Source organism: Chenopodium album, chromosome 13 (assembly GCF_948465745.1).
Source record: "Chenopodium album chromosome 13, dcCheAlbu1.1, whole genome shotgun sequence".
NCBI lineage: Eukaryota > Viridiplantae > Streptophyta > Magnoliopsida > Caryophyllales > Amaranthaceae > Chenopodium > Chenopodium album.
The window spans coordinates 6,747,773-6,771,435 of NC_137846.1; the positions used below are offsets into that span (position 1 = coordinate 6,747,773).

A 23,663-nucleotide genomic window follows, 5' to 3' on the forward strand; every position below is an offset into this window, starting at 1 on the left:
TTTTGGGCTCAAAATTTCGAATTTCTTGAATTTTGTTTGAGGTTTGAGGAATTTAAATTGGTTTGAAGTTTTGTTTGGAGAGAGAAAGTGAAATTTTGGTAAAAAAAAATTAAAATGATTTGTAATTAATGTATGGTAAAAAATAATAATTATAGTACTATTTATCTATTTCATTATACAAAATTTCATTTTAAAAAAAAATATACAAAATTGTTGCATAAAAAACTGATGTACATTATAAATGAACACTATGTTCTTTTATGTATATGTCCATGTACATTATAAATGACTACTATGTTCTTTTATATGACCATGTTCATTAGTATATATCTGAATGTTCTTTCCGCATTTTTGTATTTTGGAGCGGATGCACCATGTGGATCGTGCATCCGCCTCCACGAACCAACTATTCATCCTTAACTTACATTACATTAATTTTGACCTTCCAAGCTTTCCTAAATTATGTAGTTAGTATATATATATACATGTATATTTAGAATATACAACTAAAAATCCATTATACATACTATTTCTTCAATACTTGTACGTAAATCCTAAGAGAATGAGTCAATGAGACACAACTATTTAAAAACTTCATTTTCACAATTTTATCTCCTTAATTGTTGTTCTATGAACAATACATGAAATTTCCTCTAAACAACTGTTTTTCATTTGTAAATTGAGCTCAAACCAAAAGTTGATTTTAATTTTTGAGAAATTAAATATTAGAAATTCATGACCAATACAAAGTAGCCAAGTTTACAACTTTACAAGAAAACTATACAAGATACAAAGTTGAAATTAAAACCTTAAATTTTCAAACTAGTACTCAATAACATAAGATAGATTAATGACAAAATCAACATTACTACAGAATTTGGTCCACCAAGAGTTGACTAAGCTTGTGATTGTCATTCTTTGAAGATAAAAGACTTAAAACGAGTATCAATTCATTATCAAGTGAATCAATCAATACAACTATAAGTCTCCAAGAAATTACTACACAGTAGACACTACTTCTTTTTGCTATTATTATCTCTTTAATGTTCTTATAAAACAAAAATAAAGCCTTAATCCCAAAATGATTTGAGGTCGGATAGCATGAATCTTTATAAAAATCGTACGATATAAAGAAAGAACATAACAAAATAATCATTTGAAGAGTTGAAAAAAGGTGAGTAAAGTGAACAAATGAATAGCATTCAAGAAATATTACTCCGTAAGAAAGTTTTAAAAGAGAACCAAGAATAAAATTCAAATAAACCATCTGGGGTTTAAGTTAAATTTAATACGCACACAATACAACACGAGTAGAAGTTTAATTTATACGAACTACGTATGACTTGACCCAAAGATCATAAATGATAGATACCTATATAATCTACAAACAAAAAGCTCATTTCAACACAATCGTGATCTAGCAAATAGCAATCACAAATTTACAAGAATGAAGAAGTACTTAGGAACCAATAATCTAATTGTGAACAAAATTTCACTTTCAAGAGCATTTTGATATTTTTCTTGTAACCCTAAAATTTGAAAGTAAGCTATTTAAAGAAAGGTGGTCCAATTTACATTACCATTTGTGTAATGGCTATCAAATATCACCACCTTCAAATAATCAAAAAAATTTTAATATAAAAATAATACTACTATTAGAAATATAATGATCTTGAAAATGATAAGTGAAGACAAGAAGAAAATGACAATTTGTTGCCAAGTGCAAATGGACCGACTACCGGCGGCTAGCCAGTTGCCTACTGCTCAAATTATTATTATTATTATTATTATTATTATTATTATTATTATTATTATTATTATTATTATTATTATTTAAAAATAAAAAAAAAATCTTTAATCCTTTATCCCTTCCTTTTTGTTGGGGAAACATATGCTTTCTTTCGCCTCTAATTTTTAAGCTTTTAACCATTAATAAATCTAAAATAAAATATGGATCTTGCTAACAAACGCACCCGGGACGTTGGATAATCATTTAAAATATCATCTAAAGTGGTATTAATTTGGAAAAACATGACAAAATTACGCATCGATAGGTAATGTTAATTTTTAATTTAATGTTTCTACTTTAAGCTAGCTTATCCAACGCCCCTAGGGCATTCGTTAGCTTTTGCCATAAAATATCCCTACAATTTAGAAAAAATATTTATTTATATACATAGTACTTTGACGTTGTTCACTTCATCTGAAATAAGATGTTCTGATTTGAATTATCTAAATTGTGATTTAATTTGGATAATTAAAGTCTAGGCTGATTTGATTATTGATTTAATTAAAATTTGACGTTAATTAATTGTACATTAATACAATAGTGCATAAGTAAAAATATCATCAAATTAAATTTTATTAAATTTATCTTAATATGAAAATATGCATACGGAAATAAAACCTAATTTAGTTATGATTTTTTGTATGATTTTAAACAATTTTTTTTTTTGAAACAAATCATTCATTAATAAATAGTCATTCGGCATCTACAAATGAAATCTAAATTAACAATACATAAAATTGAATCAAATTAGGGTTTCCTTCATCACAGCTGCAATCGTTGAAAAAATCTTGCACTATGGTACATCTCTCGCACATTTTATCGCTGAAATATACAGCCTTTTTCAAAGAGACGACCTAACGATTTGTTGTAGTTATTAGCATGATTTTCATCTGATTCGCTTGAACGCATTTGAAAACTTGACAATCGTTACAATCCCGAACAAATTTTTACCAACGAACTGACAATAAGGCAAAAGATGATTACCTTTTTGATAAACCCTAGCATACAAACAAACCCTAAACATAAACAAACAACTAAATTAACAAAAACTAACGACTTCACCGTGAAAAGACACTCCATTATAGGCCATAGGAAGACGAACGAATATCTACTTGAGTAAATTTTAAACAATTAATAATATTAAGATAATAAAGCCTCCGTATGCAGTAAATAGTAGTCGAATCCAATTCATCTAACAAGATGATATAATAAAATAATAAATATATAAGAAATTTCTTGTAAAATTTTAAAGCTCAAAAGGAAAATATTGCAGTCAAAAGCGATTGAAAAATGTAAGTGAGAATATTATTTTCGTAATTAAATAACGTTAGTTTTTTAAAAAAAAAAAAAAAAAAATCACTGTGTCCGTACAATTGAACTACTAACTACAAGAGTCCCCACAATATCATGACATCCACCAAGCATAAATCTTCATTCGACAAACCTAACTTCCTTTTCCTTTATTTTTTACATGAATCTTTGAGAAAAAACTTTATTGTGGTGGCCCATAACAATTCATGAGTCGTGCCAACCTAGTCACTAGTTCTTGTTTCAAATAAAAAACAAATAAGAGAAAAGTGAAATTAATTAATTTAATTTGTTTAATACTCCGTAGAAGTAATGTTTAAAAAAAAAAAAAACAAAAAAAAAAAAAAACAAATAAAGCTATGCGTAAGCTCAATTATTATAGCGTTACCTAATTGTTGGATGCAATATAAAAAGACAAAAAGTTGATGGTTTTTAATGAATGGACCAAGTGCATTCAACTTTTAACAATCCCCCCTCTCTCAACCTTATTTTAATAAACAATCTTTGGTTTCATCTAAACTAAACTTTACAAGGTTTGCAAATCTTATTGCATTATCGTTTGAGGATGATAGATAATTGGATATTGAATATGAATTATATATAATATTTTATATAATGAGTATATATATATAATCAATGAGGTTAAACATATCAAATTTAATACCCGTATATTATTCTAAATTTTATAAAATTCACTTCAAATCACAATAAAGTTAGCATCGTAAACCTATTCTAAGTGTATGCAAGTCAATTCATGAGGAGGTGAATTTCAACTAATTTATTTGGTTTAAGTCTTAAAACGCAGTAATCAAAATATAAGATTGAATCATGTACATACATATAAAAGAAAAAGAATAAACAAAAGAGATGTAAACTTTTTGAAGAGGTGAATTTAAATTAGTTAAGGTTTTAAAATGTGGTGCTTAGAATGTAGGATTGAATCATGTACATACACTAAAGAAAAAGAATAAACAAAAAAGTCAACTTTATATAAAGAGAAATCAAATCACATGAAAGTCAACTTCATATAGGGGACTAGGGGTGACTAAGTCATTGACCAAGATTTTGTTCTCTGAAAACTAAGGTGTTCAAAGATGATGACCAATGTGCAACTATTAGCAACTAATAGATTAACATGCTGATTAATTCCGACAACAGCAGAAATTGGTACTTGAACTCACCAAACAGGAAAATAGTAAGTAAACTGAAGTACTGATGGTTAACTTACCAAGTTCTGCTGACAAAAAATAGCAGTTGTAGAAAACTAGATTGGAGATGACGAGGATGCTCCTCAACTCCACATAGTAATAGCAACATATATGCAAAGCATTAGCAAAGCATAATACTACACGAAGACGTTCAAAAAACCGGGACCTAAAATCAAGCAGTAGCAATGCATAATACTGAATAAAGACGTACGAAAAACTTGGACCTGAATCAAGCAACACCAACTCAAAGCAACAATTAAAAAAATACACACATTCTAAATGCCCAAAACCTGCTTCTTATCCACAAAAGTTGTTCCAAGAATATATCAGAAGTAGAATCAAAGTTTTGAATATCAGCAAAACAGTAATGGGAATACAACAATTATATGTTCTATTTGAACTTCCAGGTTCCAATATTATGTTCCTAGTTCCTATATAACCCCAAATATTGAACAAGAATGCAATGACAGAACAAAGAGATCATAACATGATGTGGCTGCAGTAACTCGTACTCTGAAACCACCAAGGATCTTGTTGCTCCTGCAGAAAGAATACTTAACCACACCATACGAGTATACGACAGTTCAGAAATTGCATTACCAATGTCAAGGAGTTGAATGGGGAGGTCTAGATAGCAGCTTTTGTAGGTATCACTTTTTAATAGCATGCCAGCTGAAAATGGTAGCAAACTAAGTCTTCAAAATAACGATGACGCTACGCCTATAGACAAAAAAGGCAAAAAAAACAATAGCTCATCTGTGGCCCATAATAAAACTAGCCACCAATTTTGCATGGATATCCTATGATATATGGCAGTTGCTTCAATCCTAAACTAAAATGAAAATTGGCTCATCAAAGGCAAGAAATCTATCCTAACACCCAAAAATGAATGCATGTAACTCGGACCAGCTAGAGGCTGTGTAAAGAACACCAGGCTTGGCCTTCCAATTAAAAGAATCTCCTTCAACACACTCCCTTTGTTTCTTCACCAAACCTTCAAACAATGGGACAAATGAAACCCCAAAGTGACTCCCAAGTCTCCTCAAACTTGAACTCGATCCAACAACAATTCCTATGTCCGCCTTGAGTAAGCAAAGCAAGTCACCAACAGAATCCCCTATATATACACTTAAATTCTTCTTGTCGTCACCACAACTGACCAAGATCTCATCGAATGCTTGAAGTTTGTCAATGGGAGATTCAACCTTCCGGATGATTTCACCGGTGGAAATGGATTCTTCATAGTTGAACTCATTTGCATGTATGTTTAATGCATCCAAACCACCTGGTATACAAATATATTTAGCAACTTCTCATTCATTTGAAATAATATTGCAGGTAAACCACATAAATGCCAAAACTTGGTGAACAGTAAAAACAGATAAATTAAATACATATTTGAAACATTAGATATGCTATTTCGGGTAGCAGCACAGGAGACAAAAAGATGTTTCTGGCAAATTGTAACTTTTCCTTCCTGTTTGAACCTAGAACCTGGTTTCAGGGCCAAGCCCAAAGCTATGCATTACAACAAGACAGCAGTACACATACCATTAGCTTACCACTGGCACAATTATGAGGCAACGAAAAGTTTTAAACATACTAATTTCCTTTCTATTTTCCGTAAAACTGCTTTCAGTTCAGGACACTAGAATAACAAACAATTGGCCAGATAAAATACAATAGATATCCAGCAAAGACAGAGAGGAAGGATTCCATGGTATTAACATGTAAATCATACTAAGGATAAGTATTAGTCTCCCTGCAAATCACTTGATCTAATGTTTGCAATAAATAGTGTTAGCGACTTGTTCAATGTAAGGTTTATTTGAAATTAAGTTCATCTACACTCGCATCTCTAGGTGGTAATGAGTTAAAATCAATATTAATAAAGAAAACACGTGTTTAGAAGTGAAGGTGCATTATCTCGGACAATCAAAAGGAACATTTAAAGGTTATATCGAAAGCTTCATTAACTTCCCTTTAGTATTTTACCTTATACCATAGAGGGGGGTAAGTAATCAAACATTACAACACAACATCAGAATTAAGCTCACCAAACCAAACACTCTTTGAACTCCCAATAAAACAAACCATATTATCATCACAATATGAAAATTTTATAACAATATAAAAAATTAGTTGAGAAGAATGGAAGATGCAGTTTACCTGATGAAAAAGCTGATCTGATTAAATCACCGCACCAACAATATGAAAGTACATGGACAGTCACATCCAGATTTTCTTTATGTACAGCATTCTGGAAGAAACTAGTACAGCCATCTTGAAGGATTATACGTTCACCAGCCTTCCGAATATCTTCAAGGTTCACACCTTTAAGGACTCCAGAATCAATCACCCTTGCATTGGCCTTTTTCTCAAAATCAGCAAGTAACTCAAGAGCCGTTTGCAGAGCTTCAAAGTTGAACTCCCCTCCTAGCAATAACTCCAATAAGCAACTTTTTCTAAAACAATGACAAAAATTAAACAAACCAAAATACAGAAGGCTCAACCCTCCACCACCCAGCCCTGCTCCAAATAAACCAACTTTAATATGATCTAGATACCTTTATCTGTTGATAAAACATTCTCGATGCATTGTTCATACTCCTCTGTGTACTGCCTCGAGAGAACACCCCATGTGTTCCTCAAATCAGCAGATGACATCCGAGTAATTTGACCGTCAGTTGGACATTGATCAGACTTCGGAACTGTTACAATTGCGATCTCAGCTAATATTGCAGATGAATCAACAACTGTACAAGTCAAGTCAAAATCTGAAAACAGCATGAGACGTGATTCTTCAGGATTAAGCTCTTTCCACAACGGAGCGACGGTCTTTTGTGATAGTGTTTGTGCCCCAAAGAATTCTGTCTCAAGTTTCATGGCCTGTTTATAAAGCTTTTCAATAACATCAAGTTCTTCACCAGTTAGAGAAGCACTCAATTTATCCAGCAATTCTTCGATTTGCAAAGTGCATGCCTACATTCATTTGAAATATCTTACTGCCTGCTCAAATTATATTACACTTTACCACTACTACCTGTAGCCATAAAAATTAGATAACTACGATAACAGCTCAATACCATGACAAACCTGGAAGCCTTCAGACGAATAATTGTCAATCCACTTCTTGTAGGGGTGAGTATTGAGATCTGGATCTGCCAAAGCCTTAAGCTCCTTGCCAAGAAAAGCATACAGCCTCATACAAGGTGTCATTGCACCCAAAGTGTAAGCTGCTATCTTTGTCTTTTCAAATGGCGTTGCAAGCTTACCAAGACCTTTTACTCCTTCAACTTTTCCTGAAGCTGTTGCTAAAAGAAAATCTACGTACTTTTGAGTTGCAGAGTTAACAGAGCTTTCTTCTTTACCAAGGTCAATTCCCCATTCCTGCAAAGTTGTAATAAGTTCACATTAATATCTGCAGAAATTCCCATGACAAAATACACACAGATTTTAAATAAAATGTCACAGAACTCTTGAGTGGCAATTTTATCATTGTTTGGGAAGTAGGTTAAATTCAATGGTTGTAAGCATGAACATAATAATATAATATCATAGGGAGCCACCAGTAAGCTATGAATTTGTTTAAAAGAAAGAAAGATTAAATCTTAAATGGAAAACTTGATGTTTAGACGAAAGCAGCGCCAGAAAGCAATATCACCACACACTTGTTTGACAACATACATCAATAATAAGCACAGTTTAATATTTTAGAAGACCAGTGCTCCCCCCCCCCCCCCCCAACCCACGCCACACACACACACACACACAAAGAAGATAAAATCGAAAGTAACAGGACACTTAACTCAAGGGGAAATGCATAAGCCATCACTTTTTAAAATCAATTAATCTACCTCTGCATATAAAGTGCCAAAAATTTCTATAATCAATTAATCTACCGAGATTCCCAATTTAACTCCTCTACAAGGATATCAGTTTACAAAGATTAATACCTTCGGTAACTAAGTTGTGCATTTAGTATGATTGACAGGCAAACGAAAAAAAATATATTGATCTGCTATTAATTCATGGGGTCATAAACTCATAATTCATATACAGCCTCCAAATATTTTATGAAACTTCACCCTTGCTCTAGGAGGAAACTAACTAAGTAGCAGACAAATTACACTCAATATTCCCCAGGGAGAAAAAAAAATTACACTTAAAATTGGCACCATGATATTCTTTCCATTCAAAATTTGAGTCCTAAAACACCTTTACCAATTTAACCACCCACTGTAGCAAACTAATAGCCAGCATGAGGAAATCATTTAAGATAATAGATGTGGATTCATTGCTCTTGAATGGCAACTCCCCTTTGTTAATCATATATCCCCATGTCTTAGAAAAATACTAAGCGCAAATTAGCGACTACCTCTGCTCCAAGATAGAAATCCATAACTTCATGTTTTTCATTTGAATAATGGTCAACAGCTTCTATATAATTACCCTTATTATCTCTCCATCACATCACCACTATTTCTCTCTTTTATCCCTTTCCCTATCCTGTGCCCCTAGTTACCCCTTATTTTCTCAATATTATGACATATCTCATTGATCTTTTCTATTGTAAACCTCTGCCATCTGCCCCAAAACATTTAGTTTATATATTCTTGATAACAATATATAAACAAAGTTAGAATTAAGTTTATTTTAAGTGAAAAGTAGTACCTTTACTTCCTAACTATTTTGTGAAGCAAGCATCCTCCATCTTCTGATTCTTATCCAACTAATAGATAAGCTAACAAAGAAGTAGGCAGATCCTAAAATGAAACAAATCATCAATTCCTGACAGTTCCATCTTTCATAAACCTTATCAATCTTATCATTAACCTATCGCATCCATAAGGATGATCTATAATTATCCACAAGAAAGCATTCAAAGCAATACAATGTGTTCTCAGGTACCACATTGGCCACTTACTAGTCCATCCTTGTCATTTCTGAAATGGTAACCGGTAATACCTACACTAGCCTGTATATATCATCTAACTGATAACTGGAATATAATTCAAATTTGGAGGAAAAATGGCCTTTATAAGCTAGTACAACTAGTTTTATTTAAATTTACTTCACAATGTTACCACCTCATAATCATACATTCATACTTCCTCCGTTCCTTAAAGTTTGCCCCATTTTCATTTTTAAATTGTCACTAAAAGATTGCTCCACACCATAAATATACATGGGGGACTACAACTTTATTCTCACAATAATTTACTTAACACTTCTCTCTCATATCAATCCGACTCACCAAAACTTAATAAAGTACAATATGGCTGTGGACAAACAATTAGTAGCCATCCCATGTTCTCACTCTAGCAATTTGGGAAGAAATATTTCTCAAGATAGATGTGAAAATATAGTGCAATACAGAGAATCATAGTACAAATCATAAACAGCATCAGTAATTGTATCACTGTATGGAGTCAAATAAACATGATACAGGTGCTTTCAATTTTAGTTTCCTCCTATACTGGAACCCTATGCTAACCTCTCACACATTTTCTATACTTCCCCAACATTTCACATTCCACATAATCAATTGCTGTGCTAAACCAAATCATTCATGCATACCAGATTAGTTAACATTGCATGAACCATTCTAATTAAGTCTAAATTCAACATTCCTCAAACAAAATTAAAGACCTATGCATCAATGCTTACATGCAAAATCATAATAAAAAATTGACACTTGTGAGATATCACCTCATAAGATGCCCAGTGATTCTAACAAATACTACTTCGGTTGCAGACATAAAAGTTAACCGCACAAAATTGAAACACTACAGAGAGAGAAAACGAGCTACTGGTTTATAGTCTTATACAGGTCTTACAATATTAAGTAGAAAGCAGCAGGCTAATTCACCTAGGCATATTAAAAATAACCACTAAGCCTGTAGTACAATCTCTTCTCCACCCATATCTCTCCAACCCTTGAGGGAAAAAACAATCTCAGATAGGTGACTTTCATCCCTAAACACGGGCCACTTATCAGTGAGTAAATTAAGGTGTGCATCTCATTATTCAAAGCAAAGTTCAATTAATAGTTCGTTGTCATGGTGAACAAAATATATATTGAACACACAAGTTAACGATGTCTAATGTCACTATACCGGAGAAGTCGAATTTCACTATACCGGAGTACACGTAAGTGTTGACTATCCGAAAAGTCTAGGTTTAAGCTAAACATAAAAGAAATGCAGAAATCCATTGAAAATTTCATATAACTTATATTGTGCAATTTATCAAAGATTCCGCACACTCAAACTACAATTACACTATATCAAAGATTCTACACACTCAAAACTACAATTACACTACAGTCGAAAATATAGCATAATACGAATTTTCGTCAAGAAATAATCTCTATTCCCTCACATTTCTTCAGAGATTCCGCACATTTAATCTACTACGCTGAAATTAAAAAATATACGAATATACGATCCGATACCTGAACATAAGAATCGTGCATATGCAATTCTTTAAGAATGTTCTTCCTCAACCCCGAAATCGCAATTTTATCGTCATCATCATCCGCACATTCTTCCGATAATTCATACCTAAAAAAAAAAAAAAAAAAAAAATCAACACAAACAAAAATCAATTTCTCATCCTCATTCAACAATCAAACAACTTCAATTCCAGAAAAATGCAAAAATAAAAAATAGGTCAAGAATTTACTAACGCGTGAGCGAAGGCCTGGAGGAAATGAACATCCTGAGAGATGTAATGGCGGAAAGATTCAAGACGAAGGTTACCAGCAGCAAGAGAGAGAACGAAAGGAGTGAAGAGAGAGAAAATGGAGTCGCGCTTAAACTTGTTCCAGGACCTTCGAGAGATGCCGACGTCGTTAGCGACGGCTCCGACAGCAGGAACTCCGATCGACGGTGTGGTGGACCTCGGCGGAGGAGCCGTCGCCATTGAGGAAGATCTCGAATCGCCGGAAAAAGAGCGCAGAAATCGGAGGAGAGAGAATGAAGGTGGAAGTGAAGAAGAAGAGAGAAGAAGCAAAGGAGAAGATCGGAGGAAGGTGGTGGATTTATAGGAGGAGAGAGAAAGTGAAAGAGGGAAGGAGGTTTTTATAGGAGAGATGAATAAAGGGCGCATCAAACAGGTTTTTTATTTTTATTTTATTTTTATTTTTATTTTTTAGAGAGAGAAAAAATGAGGTTGGGGGATTTAGAATGGTGGTGGTGGAATTGGAGTTTGGAAATTTAAGGAGGATGAAGGAAAGAAGAAGAGAAGAAAACTATCCCAAAACTTTTTGGATATAAAGTAAAGGTTGTGAGAGCGATGGACTTTTTTCATGAATCAATATATGTTGGCCATTTTCATACGGGGTATATGGGTATATTACGGAATATAATTTTTATATACGAGATATGAAGAATGGTTTTGGTTATCCTATAATATTCTGAATTTTTTATGAAGTCGTCTTATCTTTAGTTTTTAAGGATTGGGAACATGGGTTGTTAAGTGAATTTCACGTTTTTTCCTCTTAACGGATGCGGTTTCATTGAGTACTCATTGGTATTTCGCTTTGGTTTTTGTTGATTTTCTAGAAAGGTTATACGATGTTTTGGAACTTCGTATCACCTTTTAGTCTAATGTTATGGGCAAGCTAAGTCCTTAGGAGTTTAGGTAAACTGGACTATGAATCACATGTTTTTGGCTCCCATGAATCACAATCAATACGATTCATTTTGTACCAACCCTCGTCAACAAGTGTTGATTTGTTTTATGCTTTGGAGGATTTAAATTTTAGTCTTGTGTGGTGTCATATGTTGGTGTAAATTAAGTTTTGTCAATTGCCATGTGCTTGTATTACGTTTCAACATGGGTATGTAAGTGCAATTTTATAACACAAATATTTTTCTTTATGTTGGCTGTATTAGAAAATTTTACACATTGAATCTATTCGTACCACTACGAATAAGTTTGCTACCGCATTCCTTGTAAAACGCTTAAAAGTGCGTACCGGAGATTTCGAAACATTCTCATGAAAAAACTTTTTAAAAAGGAGGGTTGAGAGATACAATGAAAAGATACAAAGTACTCCATATTACTTATTGTCTGCTTACATTAAAAGACTTAATTGCTAAGTATAGTAAAATCACTTTCTATTAATGTTAATTAAATTAATTGTTAAGGCGTTTCAATTGAAGTAATTGCATCAAATCAAAACTCTCATTTAAAACTTTCAAAGGCATAATCTTCAGAAAACGTTTGCCATGTGATACTATCAACTTAAAACGACATGATGCGACGTCACACATTGAAATATGAACAGACCTTGTCCTGAAGCATTAAGATGCCTATGTTACACTAATGCTCAAACTCTGTACTTTTAGCCTTTTTGATCCATGAATTAAAAATCAACCAAATGAAATTATTACTCTAAAAAAAGGGGAAATACATGTATCAACATTTTTATCTATGAGATGTGAAATAAAGTTAGTGAAATTATTATAATTTGGTATGTGTTGCCTTAATGGAAAATTCATACGAAGTCTTAGATTAGATTAATACTCAAAAATTGAATTTAGTTCTAATCATACCTGGGCGAATTCCAAACCAAAAAAAAAAAAATGAATTATACTCTAACAAGTATGTATTGTATAGTCCCTTTGTTTCTAATTGATTGTCATATTTGTTTTTTGTTTTTTTTTTTAATTTACAATTTTTAATGGAATAATATTATTGTGATCAAATACTAGTTATGCATAAAAAAATTATATAAAAATTACATATTTTAAAAATTAAATTGAGACGAATTTTAACAATATTCAAATAATTGTTTTTAATTATATTATCTTGTCAAGTTTTAGATTTTATATGTAATTTAATTCCTAAAAAATTCAAATAAAACAATCAATTATGAATGGAAGGAGTATTAAATATAAATCGAGGTTGACAATTATTCTACATCATTATCTATTTGTAGACGTCTACAGTATTAGCGAAACAAAGACACTTGTTCTATATTTCATCCAACTTGTCCAAAAGATTGGCCAATCAAATACGTAATTGACGTGAAATTATAGTGCTTTTTACACACCTCAAAATACCTTAGAAAAAGGTTGAAAATACAGTTGAGGTAGAGGCGTACATTAAATCAAGGATATACGGTGGAATCGTATGATTTTGGGCTTTGACTAAATAAAAGCATGTTGGGATAATAATACTCGTAGTTGATGGGCTTTAACTATTTAAAGTTAGTTGCCGTATTTGGACCTTACTCGGCCTTTAAACTCCGTGATTTAGACTTTCTAGCGAGTTTACTCTTTTTACTTCATATTTATTTATTTATTTATTATAACAGTTAAAAAGAAGGACAACTTTCAACTAACTCAAGATTATATGAAGAATACATGACCCCCTTGAACAACTAATACAAGAACTAAAAAAGGATTTGAGATTGCATACACTATGGATTGCTTGGGGTTTAGAAGATTCATCATCGAAATTAACGCTTACTCTTTTTAATAACAACAACCGTATTAATGTATTATTACGTATTAATTTCGTCCTAATCTTTGTAGTATTATTTTGGGTGGTGAAGTAATGTTAGTTCAAAAAAAAAAAAAAAAAAAAAGGGTGGTGGAGTAGTTAGGGCTTGTTCTCTTCAGCTTATTTTTAGTTCAGTTTCTAATTTCCTTATCTCATAAAACATTCAGTTCAATTCAGTTCAGTTTAGCTCAGTTCAGTCAATGAGAACAGACCCTTATATGATCGTTATCATTCTTGCTTCAAATTTCTGTGGTCTATAAATCAAATTTTATGAGGCTTATTTGAGGATTTTCTCTCTCAAATGACTAGATTTTAGTATTTTAAAGATATACATTATAAATTTAAAACTAATTCAACAATATTTTTCATAATAACACTTGTCTTTAAAATCATAATCTTTACTGATTAGTCAATATAAGTACATAAGTAAATGTTATTTGTAAGATGAAATAAGTATTATTACAAGTATTATCATAGTTAATTAATTAGTTAATGGAATGAAGAGTACTTTACTTAGTATGATTAAAGTTATTATATACGAAGTATATATATATATATTTTTTTTAATATTTGGTGACGCTTACTTAATGAGGTAATGATGTTTTTATTCTTTAATAAATAACACTTTTCGCTTTCTCTTGCCGGCCCATAGGAAAATAAAGTTGATTAAACATTGAAGGAAAGGGGAAGAGGCAATGTATGACCCCCACTATAAAAATTTGATAACGACTAATTAATGAAGTAAGACCGTATTGCACTAAATAACTTGCAATTGCAAAATATAAAATGTAGTGGTAGGATCAATTGATCAAACCATTAAAACCTCTCCATGGACTTGTGGTCTTACCTTCCCTCTCCTCCGCTCTATTGGTGCTAAGCCCCTATGTTAGATTGAGTTGACCATAGTGCGAGATTTTAGTATAATAGATAAAATCACTTATTCTTATCCTAAAAAAGTGTAAAATAGTCTAAACTTGAAAAAATTGTGTATTGAATATTAAATCTCTGCTTATTTTTCTTCTATTATCATTTAAAGAGAGTTTTTTCAACAACAATTTCAGATGTGAATAATGTGATTAAAGTTATTTGGGTGATTACATGTACTATCTCTGATTTTTTTTAGTTGTAACTTTGGAATATTTTATATCTCTCAAATAATACCCTAAAGTTACAACTAAAAAAATCAGAGGTAGTATTTGTGATTGTCTTGAATTGTTATGGTCATTGGCATATATTTTGGTGACAAGACTATTGAGAGTTGATTTATTTTTTGTCATCCATCTATGACCAAGCTCAATCTTTTAAGGCTTTATTAATATCATTGTTGTTGATGAAAACAATTTATGTTTAGATTATTTTGGGCTTATAATAAAAATCAGACAAATTCACCAATGATATTATTGTGTAATAATTGTTTTTATTTTTTTTATTTTTTATTTACAAATGTAAGAATTGTTTTCATTTCATATTACTGCCCTTGGTGAACTTTCTCGTGAAAGAAGGTCCAAGAACAAAGGTTAAATTATCACATTACATAAAGTATTACGCACATTACACATGCAAAATTCTATTTACTTCAACAGATGTTTCCAAAACTTAAATTACTGTTTAGATACGTGCACTGATATGTAGATTTCGTACTATATTGATAAATATTTGTTCCTCAATATATTACCTTCGTTTTTTTTTTTTTAAATACTTGTAATGGTTTGACTTTTACACTATTTATATGTTCCACTTTGACTAGATTTGATGACTTAATAGCTAAGCAAAAATATATATAGTCATGTGAAATTTTGTTATATTCGTCTTGAATTAAAGATATTCACGATTGAAATAATGTATTAGCAAGAGTGAAAAGAAAAATGTTACAATTATAAAAAATAAAAAATAAAAACTAGAGGAGGATTATTAGAAGTTTAGAAGTCACAATTTCACAAAGACGCAAACCCCAAATTGGTGACTCAATTTTGAATGTAGATACTATAAATTCAACCTCCTTTAGTTACACCCACAAAACAACTTTTGTTAGGTGAAGAGTGAAGACTAAGGTAAGCCACCACAAATCAGCACTAAAAGAAAGCAATATTACAAATTAAACTCGATTAAAACATTCATCTTTGTAAACTTTATTACGGTTAACTAGCCTTCTGGCCCGTGCAATGCACGGGTTATTCATATAAAATTGTATTGAGAGATAAGTGAAGAAATATCAGTAAGTCATTATAGGGTATAATATGTAATCGGAAACATGATTAAAGAAATAAGAATTATGGAACTTTAATCGAAAAAAAGGCTTAAATAGAAGGTGGAAGGGCTAAAATTAAAGAGAGAATAGGAAAAGGTTGAATTAAAGGGGAGAGATGAAGATGAAGAGATGAAGTGTGTATGAAAGATTAAGTATAAGTTTAATGAAAGAATTAAAAAAAATGGTATAAAAAAAATTAATAGTGTAAGATGACATGTGGCACTATGGTTAGAGAAGTGTAATAGAATGGATGAGGACATGTGTCTTTCTTAGTTTCTTGGTTATAATTTTTAAATACTAAGTATAGATATAGATGTCATTCATACGTGTAAATTAGTCACCGATTTCATTTGTTATAGAAATGTAAAATTGGCATTACATCTGAAGTGAATGTGACGAAAAACTAAAGCATTGAAAGTGCGACAGGTGAAAGGTGTTGCATTATCAAATTCCAATTCTTGTGCTACTAATAGTATCCTAAAGCATGCATCATGACGAAAACAAAAACGGCATGTTTTAACTGATTTTTCTTTCTTTTGTCAAAAAAAAAAAAAAAAAAAAAAAAAAAAAAAAAAAAAACTGATTTTTCTTTCTTTGGCATTTTATTTTTGTTTTGGTATTGTGACTTTTGTGGGCTGATTTGGGCCACCTTCTACTTTCTCCTATCAAGTTTTGATGTTCAAATGTTACCTACAAGAAAAAACAAATTTAAAATTAAACATTAAAGCCTCAAGGGGCTATTCAAATTTGATTTACAACCTAAATAAGTTGAATTAAGCATCAAATGCCAATAAGTTAGAGCTCTAGCTAAAATTATCAGCATAATTGTTTTTTATGGCTATCTGATCTACTTTCACATCATAAGTGAAACAAAAAAGGTGTTAAATGCCGTCATAAAAAATGATCAAAACCGCCAATATTTAGTGTAAACGGACAATCATATCCTTATTATTACTTCATCATTACCTTCCTTCTTGCCACAAATCACTAACACCTTGACACCACCACCTTGATTGACGACCACCACCACCCTAATCGACGAAAACCACCACCACCCTGATCTACGAAAACCACCACCACCAACACCCTAACCGATGGCGACCACCATTACCACCACCCCGACCGGCAACCCACCAAATCTCCCTCAATGACGACCCACCACCTTCCCTTGCCAGCGGGAAGGTGGTGGTTTATTTTATTTTATCTCATTTCTGACAACTACACCAACTGAAGCTGGAAACTGGTTATCGGGCATGGTAACTGATTTTGGGCTTCGGTTTCCGTGGCAACTGGTTTCTAGCTCCAGTTGGTGCAGTTGTCAAAAATAAAAACACCCACCATCTTTCTACCGACGAGGGAAGATGGTGGGTTGTAATTGAGGGGGGTGTGGTGGGTCGTCGACCGGAAGGGGTGGTGGGTCATCAGGGAGAATAAAGGGTGGTGAAATAGTAAGAGCATGGTTGTCCATTCACACCGAATGTTGGCGGTGGTGATCATTTCTAATGGCGGTGTTTAGCAATCTATAAAAATAATTCAACCAATCAATGCATGTCAACGGCCAATAAGTTAAAGCTTTAAGCTTGAGCTAAAGTCACTATGATTGTTCATGCGAGTAAAACAAAACCATTCATGCATCATTCAACACTCGTGACTAGTTTAATCTCCCTCTCTGTTTCAAATTAATTGCAACGTTTTTCAACCCTAATTGATCGGGATGAAGGAAAATTAGGAAATACTTAAAATGATGGTCGATAATCTCATACTTAGCATTCTTTTATTACTCTTTTGGGTTACCAACAATCGGGAGTCCCCAGATATGGGAGGGGTGACCTGGTATCAATGGGGAGCACACACTTCTTATCCCCAAACTCTCTCTATCACCTCTTCTCAAACCCTAATAAACCTCTCCAAAACCCTAATTTTCCATCAAAATTTTGCTGCTCTTCATCCTCTAGACATAATTGGGGTTCCAATTTCGACACATCTCAGCGCCGGAAATTCGAATTTGAAGATGAATTTGGGAGGAGAGAGAAACGGAGGAAGAATTGGTGGTCAGACGATGACGATGATGACGACGACGACGAAGAAGAGTCTGGATTTTGGGAAGAGTCTTCTCCTGCTATTGACTGGTTCTTCAAGGTATAATTAATGCCTCAATTGTGTTCAAAATTTTCTTGATAATTGCATTGTTTTGCTGCTAAAATTCATTCCATTTTTATTGCATTATTAATCAATTACGCACTGTTATGTTAATGAATGTTGATTTTTTACTTCAAATTTCTTCACAATTGAAAATTGGACTTAGTTTACTTAGTCCGACCTCTGTTCAGATTTAGTTGTCGTATTACTAATTTAAATTATACTATCAATGCGACTTTTGTTTCGAGACAGAGGGATTATCTTTAATGATTGTTAGTACTGTTGGGGTTGTGTATTGTGTTGAAGTTGTTGAGAAAGGATCTAATTATGATTATAAGAGGAAAAGGTGGTAGTCTTTTCTTTAGAGGCAAATTGATGATTTTGTCGACTAATTGTGTTAGCGGCATCCTTTCTCCATCACTTGGTCTAAGTGTGAATAAGTTGAGAAATCAATCTTATTTAATACACTGTTAATTTTAAATAATTTGGCTACATGTGATGTATGTAATCAAAGCATGTTAACTTTGATCATGGCTATTACATGAATATATTAGGCAATACTATAAAAGATAACAACGTGGACGTAGTCAAAGTACTTTTGAAGGTGAATTTAGCAAGTTTAAATTGTGTCATAATGCTAGCACACTTTGATCATTAAAAAATGGCCTATCTTTCGTAATGAGGCAAGATTAATAATAATGAATATAATATCTAGTCATCTTCTGGATATACAATAATGTCAAAATGACTGCCATATGCCCATATTTAGATGGAAGGAGCAATGACATGGGATTACAGATCAACATTAGCAGTATCATAATGAGTAATGCCTCTATTGTTGCTATTACTTTCCATATCTGTAGAGAGGCTTCCACTTATAGTAGGGTTGTGGTTTGGATGTGTACAATCTTAAGTCCTCTGATATCGAAAGATTCTTTGTAATCGACCCTTGATTTGAAGGGAAACAATAATTTGCCGGTTCACAGTAAGAGGCTTCCACTTATAGTAGGGTTTTGGTTTGGATGTTTATTGTATACAATCTTAAGCCCTCTGACATCGAAAGATTATTTTGTATTCAACCCTTGATTTTAAGGGAAACAATCATTTGCTGATTCATAGTAATTAAGTATAGAGTTTAATGAACCTTTGGAATTAGTTCATCAAAACCCAAAGCCAAAGTATAGTGACTATCCGAGTAATCCGACTCTATAAGAGATGGACTTATAGCTTATAATTACCATTTTTTAGCTATTTATTTAATTTTTGGCAAAATGTCCGTGCTCTTCTGATTATAACCCTAAGTCTCCAATTGAAGAACCCAAGTGTGGTATACCTCCATTCTACTCATTTGATGCTGATGATAGTTGAAGGCTGAGCATAATTAAAGCTTAGTGTTTGCTCAAGGCTCACTGTAGAACTATTATCTTCCGAATAGAGTTGGGTGCTTGTGAAGTTGGGAGAGAAACAAAATGTTTAAAATAACTAATATGGCAGATGATGAGCACCATAAAAGTACTTTTTATCAGCTACAGCTAATAGCCTAGTAGTCAACTAGTCATCATTTAAATTCATTGATTTTAAACATGGAGCCTGAATTTTTTTTTTTTTTTTTGATTGAACTCTCAGATGAAGTTTAGTGAAAAAGGGGAGCTGGAATTGAGAGGGCTTGATTAGATTGGGAAAATGCAAGGAGAAAGGATATTAGTGTGATTCATATCCAATTCTTATTTTTAGGTGATGAAACTATGTGATTTTTATTTGCTGGCAAGGGTGTATCACAATTCACAAGTGACTTTCTTTGATGCAACATGTTATCTTTTTCTTGTGTCTAGATAGAGTAGATACAGAGTACTTACTGACTTTATATAAAAATTAAATGGTGATCAAATTGGCTTGTTCTTGTCATCCTTGTGGCTTGCATTTCATAATCCAAATAATGATTGTTTCGGTTGGAGTAGTATCCTTATGCTGTGTACCAAGCAAGCTTAGTAGATTGGTGAAATTGTTTGCCTGCCCAGTATCTCATCGAAAACTTGACCACCAACCTCACCTCAACCAATGTTGCTTGGTACATGATACGATAATTCGTGGCACGGGAATGCAAATGTGGAAAGCTGCTTTCCCAGTGTTCCTAGAAACTCTTTATTATGTCCTCATATTCAAGTTAACACCCTGCTTTCATATAAGACAATTTCAATGAACTATTAGTACCTCTTTATCACTTTGATACTTGTTTTTTCAGTCAGTTGTAGTCAAAACTAGAATGCGCAAGTGCTATATTGCCTATATACTCATTGAAAATTATTATACAGTACTTACCAGTCACAATATTACAATTCAGTTCTGTTGAGGTTTTACTATGCCTATCAATTTACCTTCAACAAAACTTTGTCCATCAAAGATGCTCAATACTAGAATTTTCCATCATCTTCTCTCTCTGCCATTACTGCTGCAATCTAGAACAACTAGTGTTACACTGTTACTATCTTCTATTCCTTCCTTCTTCCATCACCTTGAATAGTTGAATGGTTTATACTCATGAAAATATTTCTTTCCTTGGCTTATATATTATCATAAACAAAATCTTGAAACTCTAAATATGCATCGTACTTCATTATATATTATGTAATGTGAGGATATCTTTGGATGGTATTGATGTGAAGCTTTGAAGAGGCAGTATAAGGAGGAAGCATGAAAGTGAAAATAAAACAGCTGGATGTTCTTTTTTTTTTTTTTTTTTTTTTTTTGGGGGGGGGGGGGGGGGGGGGAGCGTTGGTGGGTCAAGCCAAGTATAGAAATGTATCTGCTGAAAGTGTGAAGCTTTGGCTATGTATATACAAGTACAGAAATGTCTTTACTCACTGAATAGCAGTGGTTATATGGATCCTTCTCCATTGACCTGGAAGTAAATGTACCTGGCGTATCTTTGGTAATGTGTATATACCAGTTTAGGAAAACACATATGGATGTTAGCCTGGATTGTTTGGACTAGTTTTGGCTGAGGGAAACTTTGAAGACTGAGGCAATATTAGATTTGGTTGTATAAGATTGTAGAAAATTCAAAGGATGGGATTTGTTTATTCATGGTGCCTCAGTTTGCAAAATAAATTTAGTCCCAACAAAATATCTTAACTTATTAGTCAGTATTGGCTACATGAATTATTCTCTATTAAAGCCAGATAGGAATCTCTTGTGTAGAAGCCATTACAATGTTATGTGCTCCACCCTAAATGTCCTATGTACTTTTGGAGTGGGAGAGAAATGGAGATTGTTTCCTTTGTATATCCTCTAATATGTATAATCCCAATGCAATATTAACAATGTGAGATTGTTGAATTATATTTTTGGATGACCTAGTTTAAAAAATTTCATCATCTATGTCAGACAGTGGCTATGTGCTAGCTGTCAGAAAGGCTTAGAAGTATGTATAAGACAATTCCACCTAAACTGCCTGGTGATTAATTTGCTGTATCTACATTATTGCACCTAGTATAAATGTATGATAGAAGTATCTTTATGGTGTTTAGTTCATTAAGTCCATATTTTGTCTGATTAGTGTGGAGTTCATTTGGCCCTCAGTTAACATGCCTTCCCTTCAGAGTCGCCTTCAAGTTGAAACTATTGCTAGCTAGAAATTCTGCAACCGTTTTCTATTTGGATTGCTAATTGTCACTAATTTTAGATTTAAAGTCCTTGAGTGTGTATAGTACTGTATTTTGTATTTTTAGTATTCCTATGGAATGTGAGGTCTCCTTTTCTTCCCTATTAATGATTGGTAGCTCATTTTCTTGTCTTGTTGAGCTGTCCTGTTCCACTTGGTTTCACATTCTGGAGAAATGATTGCATTAAACCAGTATTTAGGTGAACAAAACAGATATTCAAAGCTTTTGATTGGATGGTTCAAGCAATTACCATATCTATCAACACTACTAAGGACACCTAGGTTCAGGGTCAATACTTACATGCTCTGAGACTCGGAGTTTAAGCAAATAACCAGAATCCTAATTAGAGAGGCTTGTAAACGATAAACTAATATAGGTAACAAAAAATAAAAAAATGTTTCCTAATACTACCTTGACTCCCAAATTAACCAAATACTCTTTTTTTCCCCTCAAGTAGAAGCGTGGAGATCATGAACACCCAACTTAAACTATAAAGATGAGAAGTCCAAGACACCAAGAGCTCTCAAATACTCATTAGGAGGTCAGTGGTTTCAGTTAGCACATCTTGAATCTTCCTTAAAAATTGCATCCTAAGTTGAATATTTTGTGAACAATAAATTGTGCAACCCTTCTTGTTTGGGTTGCTCTTTGTTATTACTCTGCATGCTACTCTGTATAAGATCTTTAGTCTTGAGTTTTTTTTACTATTTTTTGTTTTTGTTGTCTGATTGTGGAAGAGGAGATTTCTTTTATTTCCCTATCCTTATTGATAACTTAGTTGACTCAGAGCCTGAAATTTTCTTCCCTCCCTATTAAATTTTAATCATTTTTGAGATATGATAGTTTGTGACTCAATTATTTTGATGAACACAGATAGCCAAAGCCTTTGGTTGGATGGTTCCAATAGTTCTGTTATCAACAGTATTAGACACAGGATCAAATTCACTAATGATGGCATTGGTGCTTCCCTTGGGACAAACAGCCCTTTCCCTAGTAATGGATAAACTGTGGGAAGACCCAAGCTCTAGCCAAAATTTAAGGCCCCAAGACAGGCCAAGGTCAAAGTCTAAGACCAGAAGAAGGTCCAGGTCCAAGGGATATGTACGAAAGCCAAGATCCCGTCCACGTCCTGTAGATGGTGACTACAAGTCATGGGAGGCAGCTAAGAAAGATGGAAGACCTGATTCGAAATTTGGTGGATGGGATGAGCTGGATCAAGAAGTAGCGAGAAGCAAAAGCTTTGCTGACGAGCAAAAGCCAAAGGTTGATGCGCCCCCAAGGGAATACTCTGATACTGGTAAATTGAGTAGGACACTAAACAAAGATAAACCATTGTTCATAAGGTTGCTGATTGCTGTGTTTCCAATTTTGGGCTCATGGACCAGGTTCCTTTTCTGAATTGAATGTGAATAACAATCAGTGACACGAGGGATTATACAGTACATATTTTGCTTTAGATATGTGATTATTATCTGAATTATGTAACTAATGTAAGATATGAATATTAGCTTCTTTTTGTCTCAGTTACTGTAGCTCAAGATGTCCGTGACAGACTACAATGTTCTTGAAATGGCATGAGAAGTTGGCGTGATATCTGTTTTCGGTTACTGTTTTCGCTATTGTTCAAACTAGCTAAATAGCTCTAAAGAGAATCTGATCAGGAAATTGTACTTAACAAGTACAATTACTTGTCTGGTCTATGTATAAGTATAACACAAATATTCATCATTAACCAAAGAGTACATTACAGGAACTTTACCTCCATTGAACTGAACTACAGAGTACAAGTATAT

At 33.0% G+C, this 23,663-nt stretch overlaps 2 protein-coding genes across 2 annotated transcripts; one reads left to right on the forward strand and one right to left on the reverse strand.

The window, feature by feature from the left end:
- Positions 1 to 4,629: 4,629 nt before the first annotated feature.
- LOC145574425 (bifunctional TH2 protein, mitochondrial-like) lies at positions 4,630 to 11,535 on the reverse strand. The gene is made up of 6 exons (XM_081632211.1): positions 10,997 to 11,535; positions 10,763 to 10,871; positions 7,402 to 7,695; positions 6,873 to 7,287; positions 6,475 to 6,741; positions 4,630 to 5,590 (listed from the first exon to the last, which is right to left on the reverse strand). Exons 1-6 carry the CDS (start codon positions 11,416 to 11,418, stop codon positions 5,178 to 5,180), a joined length of 1,920 nt encoding a protein of 639 aa, XP_081488337.1. The 5' UTR covers positions 11,419 to 11,535; the 3' UTR covers positions 4,630 to 5,177.
- A 6,322-nt stretch (positions 11,536 to 17,857) lies between these two features.
- On the forward strand, positions 17,858 to 23,399 carry LOC145574426 (uncharacterized). Its single transcript, XM_081632212.1, has 2 exons — positions 17,858 to 18,208; positions 22,744 to 23,399. The coding sequence occupies exons 1-2, from the start codon at positions 17,909 to 17,911 to the stop codon at positions 23,266 to 23,268; spliced, it is 825 nt and encodes a 274-aa protein (XP_081488338.1). The 5' UTR covers positions 17,858 to 17,908; the 3' UTR covers positions 23,269 to 23,399.
- Positions 23,400 to 23,663: the final 264 nt, after the last annotated feature.

Excerpts from the sequence above, each read along its gene's own strand:
- LOC145574425 (XM_081632211.1), bottom strand. The coding sequence starts at position 11,418 with ATGCGCCCTTTATTCATCTCTCCTATAAAAACCTCCTTCCCTCTTTCA. Across the intron at positions 7,696-10,762 it reads TGCACGATTCTTATGTTCAG|GAATGGGGAATTGACCTTGG; the intron begins GTATCGGATCGT and ends ACAACTTTGCAG. Across the intron at positions 6,742-6,872 it reads TGTTTTATCAACAGATAAAG|GAGGGGAGTTCAACTTTGAA; the intron begins GTATCTAGATCA and ends AGTTATTGCTAG.
- LOC145574426 (XM_081632212.1), top strand. The coding sequence starts at position 17,909 with ATGGGGAGCACACACTTCTTATCCCCAAACTCTCTCTATCACCTCTTC. Across the intron at positions 18,209-22,743 it reads CTATTGACTGGTTCTTCAAG|ATAGCCAAAGCCTTTGGTTG; the intron begins GTATAATTAATG and ends TGATGAACACAG.